This window comes from Chrysoperla carnea, unplaced genomic scaffold (genome assembly GCF_905475395.1).
Source record: "Chrysoperla carnea unplaced genomic scaffold, inChrCarn1.1, whole genome shotgun sequence".
NCBI classification, from domain to species: domain Eukaryota; kingdom Metazoa; phylum Arthropoda; class Insecta; order Neuroptera; family Chrysopidae; genus Chrysoperla; species Chrysoperla carnea.
In genome coordinates this window covers 764,419-774,267 of record NW_025408233.1, presented here as the reverse complement: position 1 = coordinate 774,267, position 9,849 = coordinate 764,419, and the positions used below count along the sequence as shown (strand labels likewise).

The window sequence follows — 9,849 nt, the reverse complement described above, 5'->3', positions numbered from 1 at the left end:
TAAATAAGCCAAAAATGATCATAATTTGACATTTTTTGATAAAATACAAATTTTTTGAAAATTTTCCTTGTCGAATCTAGAGTGCCAGGACTATACAAAAGAGTGAAATTTTGATCCAGGTAAGTCGATATGCATATATATAGGTCTTTTATGATTGGTTTCAGTCTAAATAAGCCAAAAATGATCATAATTTGACATTTTTTGATAAAAAACAAATTTTTTGAAAATTTTCGATGTCGAATCTAGAGTGCCAGGACTATACAAAAGAGTGAAATTTTGATCCAGGTAAGTCGATATGCATATATATAGGTCTTTTATGATTGGTCCCAGTCTAAATAAGCCAAAAATGATCTTAATTTGACATTTTTTGATAAAATACAAATTTTTTGAAAATTTTCGATGTCGAATCTAGAGTGCCAGGACTATACAAAAGAGTGAAATTTTGATCCAGGTAAGTCGATATGCATATATATAGGTCTTTTATGATTGGTCCCAGTCTAAATAAGCCAAAAATGATCATAATTTGACATTTTTTGATGAAATACTAATTTCTGAAAATTTTCGATGTCGAATCTAGAGTGCCAGGACTATACAAAAGAGTGAAATTTTGATCCAGGTAAGTCGATATGCATATATATCGGTCTTTTATGATTGGTCCCAGTCTAAATAAGCCAAAAATGATCATAATTTGACATTTTTTGATAAAAAACAAATTTTTTGAAAATTTTCGATGTCGAATCTAGAGTGCCAGGACTATACAAAAGAGTGAAATTTTGATCCAGGTAAGTCGATATGCATATATATAGGTCTTTTTTGATTGGTCCCAGTCTAAATAAGCCAAAAATGATCATAATTTGACATTTTTTGATAAAAAACAAATTTTTTGAAAATTTTCGATGTCGAATCTAGAGTGCCAGGACTATACAAAAGAGTGAAATTTTGATCCAGGTAAGTCGATATGCATATATATAGGTCTTTTATGATTGGTCCCAGTCTAAATAAGCCAAAAATGATCATAATTTGACATTTTTTGATAAAATACAAATTTTTTGAAAATTTTCGATGTCGAATCTAGAGTACCAGGACTATACAAAATAGTGAAATTTTGATCCAGGTAAGTCGATATGCATATATATAGGTCTTTTATGATTGGTCCCAGTCTAAATAAGCCAAAAATGATCATAATTTGACATTTTTTGATAAAATACAAATTTTTTGAAAATTTTCGATGTCGAATCTAGAGTGCCAGGACTATATAAAAGAGTGAAATTTTGATCCAGGTAAGTCGATATGCATATATATAGGTCTTTTATGATTGGTCCCAGTCTAAATAAGCCAAAAATGATCATAATTTGACATTTTTTGATAAAATACAAATTTTTTTAAAATTTTCGATGTCGAATCTAGAGTGCCAGGACTATACAAAAGAGTGAAATTTTGATCCAGGTAAGTCGATATGCATATATATAGGTCTTTTATGATTGGTCCCAGTCTAAATAAGCCAAAAATGATCATAATTTGACATTTTTTGATAAAATACAAATTTTTTGAAAATTTTCGATGTCGAATCTAGAGTGCCAGGACTATACAAAAGAGTGAAATTTTGATCCAGGTAAGTCGATATGCATATATATAGGTCTTTTATGATTGGTCCCAGTCTAAATAAGCCAAAAATGATCATAATTTGACATTTTTTGATAAAATACAAATTTTTTGAAAATTTTCGATGTCGAATCTAGAGTGCCAGGACTATACAAAAGAGTGAAATTTTGATCCAGGTAAGTCGATATGCATATATATAGGTCTTTTATGATTGGTCCCAGTCTAAATAAACCAAAAATGATCATAATTTGACATTTTTTGATAAAATACAAATTTTTTGAAAATTTTCGATGTGGAATCTAGAGTGCCAGGACTATACAAAAGAGTGAAATTTTGATCCAGGTAAGTCGATATGCATATATATAGGTCTTTTATGATTGGTCCCAGTCTAAATAAGCCAAAAATGACCATAATTTTACCATTTTTGTTAAAATACAAATTTTTTGAAAATTTTCGATGTCGAATCTAGAGTACCAGGACTATACAAAAGAGTGAAATTTTGATCCAGGTAAGTCGACATGCATATATATAGGTCTTTTATGATTGGTCCCAGTCTAAATAAGCCAAAAATGATCATAATTTGACATTTTTTGATAAAATACAAATTATTTGAAAATTTTCGATGTCGAATCTAGAGTGCCAGGACTATACAAAAGAGTGAAATTTTGATCTACGTAAGTCGATATGCATATATATAGGTCTTTTATGATTGGTCCCAGTCTAAATAAGCCAAAAATGATCATAATTTGACATTTTTTGATAAAATACAAATTTTTTGAAAATTTTCGATGTCGAATCTAGAGTGCCAGGACTATACAAAAGAGTGAAATTTTGATCCAGGTAAGTCGATATGGATATATATAGGTCTTTTATGATTGGTCCCAGTCTAAATAAGCCAAAAATGATCATAATTTGACATTTTTTGATAAAATACAAATTTTTTGAAAATTTTCGATGTCGAATCTAGAGTACCAGGACTATACAAAAGAGTGAAATTTTGATCCAGGTAAGTCGATATGCATATATATAGGTCTTTTATGATTGGTCCCAGTCTAAATAAGCCAAAAATGATCATAATTTGACATTTTTTGATAAAATACAAATTTTTTGAAAATTTTCGATGTCGAATCTAGAGTGCCAGGACTATACAAAAGAGTGAAATTTTGATCCAGGTAAGTCGATATGCATATATATAGGTCTTTTATGATTGGTCCCAGTCTAAATAAACCAAAAATGATCATAATTTGACATTTTTTGATAAAATACAAATTTTTTAAAAATTTTCGATGTCGAATCTAGAGTGCCAGGACTATACAAAAGAGTGAAATTTTGATCCAGGTAAGTCGATATGCATATATATAGGTTATTTATGATTGGTCCCAGTCTAAATAAGCCAAAAATGATCATAATTTGACATTTTTTATAAAATACAAATTTTTTGAAAATTTTCGATGTCGAATCTAGAGTGCCAGGACTATACAAAAGAGTGAAATTTTGATCCAGGTAAGTCGATATGCACATATATAGCCCAGTAAACACGTTTACGTCAAAGTGACGTCAAAATGATACTGCGCTATGTCAGGATTTACGTAAATTGAAGGTCAGCAATGAGTCACCTATGACTCATTATTTCACACTTCTTGACGTAAGACTTTTACATAATCAACATGACGTACGTATGATGTCCAGTTGACATCATTATTACCTAACTGACGTTAAGCTAACATAACAATGATGTCATAGAGGTGTCAAGTAGTTACCAAATTTCTTACATGCATGTGACGTATAATTGACTCTATCATGACTTAACTGACTTTAATCTGACATAATCGTGATGTCATAGAGATGTACGTTGTTACCGAATTTCTTACTTGCATATGACGTATAATTGACTCCCTCATGACTTAACTGAAATTAAGCTGACATAACAATGATCTCATAGTTATGTCGAGTTGTTCCTTAATCGCTTACGTAGACGTGACTTATAATTGACTTAATAATAGTGATGTCTGGTTGGTTCCGAATGATTGTAATCATATTTAATAATCATATTTATTAACACTCAACTTTGACAAAATTTCGTTAAAACGACTTGCTTAAATTATTTTATTAAACATAAGATCTCATGAACTTGTTTAAATTAAGATAGATAAGTAAACTTCTTATTGATTAAGTATTGCATACATTTTTAAATGAACTCATTAATTATTTTAATAAAAAAAAATAAATAATATTTTCTGTACTTTAGTGTAATCAAGACAATCCAAAAAGTGAAAATGTTAACAATCACAAGTTAAAATATAGAATTTTTCAATCAGTCATACTTATACTGAGTAAAATATTTTCACTTTTTGGATTGTACATTTGTACATAATTTTTATGTAGATTACTCATCACATAACTCTTTTAAATTATTTAGTCACCAATTATATTTATTTTAAAGAATAAACAAAATTTTTTGTTTTTTACTGTAATTATGACAATCCAAAGAGTGAAAATTTCAACAATTACAACTTAAAACATAGAATTTTTCAATCAGTCATACTAATACTGCGTAAAATATTTTCACTTTTTGGATTGTACATAAGTTTTATATAGATAACTTATCACATGACTTTTCAAATTATTTAGTCACAAATTATATTATTTTTTAAAGGATAAATAATATTTTCTATTCTTTAGTATAATCATGACAATCCAAAAAGTGAAAATTTCAACAATTACAAGTTAAAATATAGAATTTTTTAATCAGTCATACTTATACTGAGTAAAATATTTTCACTTTTTGGATTGTACATTTGTACATAATTTTTATGTAGATTACTCATCACATAACTCTTTTAAATTATTTAGTCACCAATTATATTTATTTTAAAGAATAAACAAAATTTTTTGTTTTTTACTGTAATTATGACAATCCAAAGAGTGAAAATTTCAACAATTACAACTTAAACTGCATAAATATTTATTTATTGTTAATATTGAATACAAAAATTCGTCAGCTAAAAATCAATTTAGAAATCCCATTTCGGTTTCATTTTATATAAATTGGCATCAGAATTTTTTTTTATTTAAAATAGAGAGTAAAAAATAAATCTCGTAACAATACATACAGTACCACTTATTAACATTTACCATGCATAAAACTTCATAGAAAAGTTAATTCTGGATTTGAATTCTAATATTATCGATCAGTTTTTACAATTCAAGGTTTTCAAGTTATTTTCAGCTATATACATCTATACATGTATAAAGTTTTCGTATTCTCAATTCATAAAACGAAAATATTGTCTTAGTTACTTCATGTTTTTAGCTTCTCAAATATTAATAAATTTATATTAACCACTAATATTATACTTATCAATTTCAACTGCAATGAATTAAATAATTAAATTACATTCATGAACTTACAAATTGTTGACGATAATCCTGTGAGTTTGACAGTTTTTCTTCGAAAGCAATTACCTCTGCTCTTGATTTCAGTGGCAGATCTTTTTTTATTTGCAAGGCAGTTTCACTACCAACATCACAAGCATTCCCACAATTATTAATTGCCGTTCGTTGCTTTACATCTTTCACATCTACCGTTAATGCGCCCAGAAGTCTTAAACACTTATTCAACTTTGCTAAAACCAATAAAATTCATAAATTAATACTAATTTTTAAGTAATATACAAAAGGTCAAACCATTTTGAGGAAATAATAATACCATTAAGTACATTAAAGCGATTGTCGTCATCATCATCATCATTTTCCAAGTCGGATGGAACATAATTTTCATTATTTCTAGTGCATCCAGAACCAGTGGTTCTTGAATCGTCTTCAAAATGTTTTTGTATTACGGATTGAGCACCATCAGTTTCATTCATTTTACGCACAGACGACGATATGTTTGCAACCAATGGAGGCTTTATCTGATTTTGAATTGCAGGGATCTTATGCATCGTAGGCATTGGAGAAACTGTAAAGCAAAACCGGGATGTGATTTTGCACAATCTTTTCGTTAAATAAAGGCACACTGAATATAATTTTTTCTTACCTTTTTTAGTTGTCTTATCATCACTGTCTTCTTCAGAACTATCAGATACTTTGTTGTTTTTTGAATTAAAAGTAGCCGCAGCAGCAGCAACAGCAGTAAGTCGCTTTGATCTTAATCCTCTTCCCAATGGTTTGTCGGTCGTTGACTCATATTCCGAATCTTCAGCAGCTTTTCTTGCTTTAGCCAGAGTATCTAAATAGAAATGATTATAATCATTATGCAATTATCCATTATTACGTAATTATTCTGTAATTTTTAATTAGCAGGTACAAAAATTTAATCATTTACCACAATATCTTAAAATTTCAATTTCATGAATAGGCCAATCTTGACTTGGTTCGACTCTCTGTTTTAACAATTGCTGTAGATTTTTAGCAAATGAGGGTGGCCATTGACACTTCGTCCTTTTTCCTTCAGGTTCATCGTTATATAGAAGCCAATTGCTTGGAATTTCAGAATACGAGTCTTGTCCAATAAAAAAAACTACTGCATATGATTTTGCCATAGTCTTGTTCACTGTAAAAACGTAAATATTTTTTTTACAATCACTTTGCATTACTCAGAGCATTAGAAATCTATTTAAAATTGAAATATCTTCAATATTACTGCCTGTATTATTTTTAATAATACAAACATAATTCACAGTGGGATTATTTTTCAACTTTAAATTATAAGATAATATGAAAATTGTGTTTTTACTGGATAAAAATAGCATATGTTGTCAATTTAATTTGTATTAACATTTATTTATTAAAAAATTCTAATATTATACTGATGCAACATGCTTATTTAAACAAATCTTAGGTTAGAATCTTAAGTAATCTTTTTATGATGGTTATACACGTAAAAAAGTACTTACAGTTAGTTAACCATAAAAACAAAAATAAACAATTGATGAATTAATTATTCTTTATTTATTTATTTACTTATTATTTTTTTTATTAAGTAACACAAGACACTGGACGCGGTATATAAAATTGTTAGCGTGGGTAAGTGAAAAAATAGTAACAACGGTAATGGGTATTGCGCATGTGTAGCCCGCACTTTTTATGCCACCAAAAATTTTTTTGCTGCATTTACAAAAAATTGCGAAATAAATTCTTTAAAACTATATTGCTGAAACAACTATACAAGCAACTAATTAGAATACTTTAGTTAAATTATTTATGTAAGATTTATAAAAGATAACATTATGTAGCTGATTTACATGGGTAAACAGTGATGGACTAACACTGTGGGTATTGATACTGGGGGCAAGCAAAAAATTTTTTAACCCAAGCGTTACGTAAAAAACTTTAGACTTTTTGGTAAATTTTATTTAACAAGAAGTCAAAAATTAATAATTGTCAACTTAAATTCAATAAAATATGATTACGATAATATTACGTAAATTTTATATCAAAATATTGATTCCTATTTTATGTAAGAATATGATGAAAGGTTTACGTCACTTTAATGTCAAAATATTGAATCATATTTTATGTAAGAATGTGACGTCAATTTTATATCAAAATTTTGACTTATACTTTATGTAAGGATATGATTGAATTCTTATGTAACTTTTACGTCAGAACATATGACTTCGATTTGACGTCACAGCATGACGGTATATGATATACTCTGTACATAACATTGGAGTCATAATAATGACGTCATATTAAAGTCAAATTAAATGTCAGTACCATGTCACAATGATGTAATCCAATATGACTTCATATTGAGGTCATAAATAAAGTCACTATTACGTCATGTCTGCATAAAATTTGATGATCTCGGTATGATCTATGTATGACATCATTTTAAGGTCATGTGTTCACTGGGAGGTCTTTTATGATTGGTCCAAGTCTAAATAAGCCAAAAATGATCATAATTTGACATTTTTTGATAAAATACAAATTTTTTGAAAATTTTCGATGTCGAATCTAGAGTGCCAGGACTATACAAAAGAGTGAAATTTTGATCCAGGTAAGTCGATATGCATATATATAGGTCTTTTATGATTGGTCCCAGTCTAAATAAGCCAAAAATGATCATAATTTGACATTTTTTGATAAAATACAAATTTTTTGAAAATTTTCGATGTCAAATCTAGAGTGCCAGGACTATACAAAAGAGTGAAATTTTGATCCAGGTAAGTCGATGTGCATATATATAGTTCTTTTATGATTGGTCCCAGTCTAAATAAGCCAAAAATGACCATAATTTTACATTTTTTGATAAAATACAAATTTTTTGAAAATTTTCGTTGTCGAATCTAGAGTGCCAGGACTATACAAAAGAGTGAAATTTTGATCCAGGTAAGTCGATATGCATATATATAGGTCTTTTATGATTGGTCCCAGTTTAAATAAGCCAAAAATGATCACAATTTGACATTTTTTGATAAAAAACAAATTTTTTGAAAATTTTCGATGTCGAATCTAGAGTGCCAGGACTATACAAAAGAGTGAAATTTTGATCCAGGTAAGTCGATATGCATATCTATAGGTCTTTTATGATTGGTCCCAGTCTAAATAAGCCAAAAATGATCATAATTTGACATTTTTTGATAAAATACAAATTTTTTGAAAATTTTCGATGTCGAATCTAGAGTGCCAGGACTATACAAAAGAGTGAAATTTTGATCCAGGTAAGTCGATATGCACATATATAGGTCTTTTATGATTGGTCCCAGTCTAAATAAGCCAAAAATGATCATAATTTGACATTTTTTGATAAAATACAAATTTTTTGAAAATTTTCGATGTCGAATCTAGAGTACCAGGACTATACAAAAGAGTGAAATTTTGATCCAGGTAAGTCGATATGCATATATATAGGTCTTTTATGATTGGTCCCAGTCTAAATAAGCCAAAAATGATCATAATTTGACATTTTTTGATAAAATACAAATTTTTTGAAAATTTTCGATGTCGAATCTAGAGTACCAGGACTATACAAAAGAGTGAAATTTTGATCCAGGTAAGTCGATATGCATATATATAGGTCTTTTATGATTGGTCCCAGTCTAAATAAGCCAAAAATGATCATAATTTGACATTTTTTGATAAAATACAAATTTTTTGAAAATTTTCGATGTCGAATCTAGAGTGCCAGGACTATACAAAAGAGTGAAATTTTGATCCAGGTAAGTCGATATGCATATATATATAGGTCTTTTATGATTGGTCCCAGTCTAAATAAACCAAAAATGATCATAATTTGACATTTTTTGATAAAATACAAATTTTTTAAAAATTTTCGATGTCGAATCTAGAGTGCCAGGACTATACAAAAGAGTGAAATTTTGATCCAGGTAAGTCGATATGCATATATATAGGTCTTTTATGATTGGTCCCAGTCTAAATAAGCCAAAAATGATCATAATTTGACATTTTTTATAAAATACAAATTTTTTGAAAATTTTCGATGTCGAATCTAGAGTGCCAGGACTATACAAAAGAGTGAAATTTTGATCCAGGTAAGTCGATATGCACATATATAGGTCTTTTATGATTGGTCCCAGTCTAAATAAGCCAAAAATGATCATAATTTGACATTTTTTGATAAAATACAAATTTTTTGAAAATTTTCGATGTCGAATCTAGAGTGCCAGGACTATACAAAAGAGTGAAATTTTGATCCAGGTAAGTCGATATGCATATATATAGGTCTTTTATGATTGGTCCCAGTCTAAATAAGCCAAAAATGATCATAATTTGACATTTTTTGATAAAATACAAATTTTTTGAAAATTTTCGATGTCAAATCTAGAGTGCCAGGACTATACAAAAGAGTGAAATTTTGATCCAGGTAAGTCGATGTGCATATATATAGTTCTTTTATGATTGGTCCCAGTCTAAATAAGCCAAAAATGACCATAATTTTACATTTTTTGATAAAATACAAATTTTTTGAAAATTTTCGATGTCGAATCTAGAGTGCCAGGACTATACAAAAGAGTGAAATTTTGATCCAGGTAAGTCGATATGCATATATATAGGTCTTTTATGATTGGTCCCAGTTTAAATAAGCCAAAAATGATCATAATTTGACATTTTTTGATAAAAAACAAATTTTTTGAAAATTTTCGATGTCGAATCTAGAGTGCCAGGACTATACAAAAGAGTGAAATTTTGATCCAGGTAAGTCGATATGCATATCTATAGGTCTTTTATGATTGGTCCCAGTCTAAATAAGCCAAAAATGATCATAATTTGACATTTTTT

The 9,849-nt window shown here is 28.5% G+C and overlaps 1 protein-coding gene across 1 annotated transcript; it reads right to left on the bottom strand.

The window, feature by feature from the left end:
* Window positions 1–4,747: 4,747 nt before the first annotated feature.
* On the bottom strand, window positions 4,748–6,524 carry LOC123304824. Its single transcript, XM_044886393.1, has 5 exons — window positions 6,501–6,524; window positions 5,930–6,157; window positions 5,642–5,833; window positions 5,312–5,563; window positions 4,748–5,228 (listed from the first exon to the last, which is right to left on the bottom strand). Exons 2-5 carry the CDS (start codon window positions 6,144–6,146, stop codon window positions 5,002–5,004), a joined length of 888 nt encoding a protein of 295 aa, XP_044742328.1. The 5' UTR covers window positions 6,147–6,157; window positions 6,501–6,524; the 3' UTR covers window positions 4,748–5,001.
* Window positions 6,525–9,849: the final 3,325 nt, after the last annotated feature.

What these genes read in the sequence shown, in the direction of transcription:
- LOC123304824 (XM_044886393.1), bottom strand. Translation starts at nt 6,146, where the DNA reads ATGGCAAAATCATATGCAGTAGTTTTTTTTATTGGACAAGACTCGTAT. An exon ending in TGAAATTTTAAGATATTGTG is followed by an intron (nt 5,834 to 5,929) that starts GTAAATGATTAA and finishes ATTTCTATTTAG; the next exon opens with ATACTCTGGCTAAAGCAAGA. An exon ending in TCGCTTTAATGTACTTAATG is followed by an intron (nt 5,229 to 5,311) that starts GTATTATTATTT and finishes TATTGGTTTTAG; the next exon opens with CAAAGTTGAATAAGTGTTTA.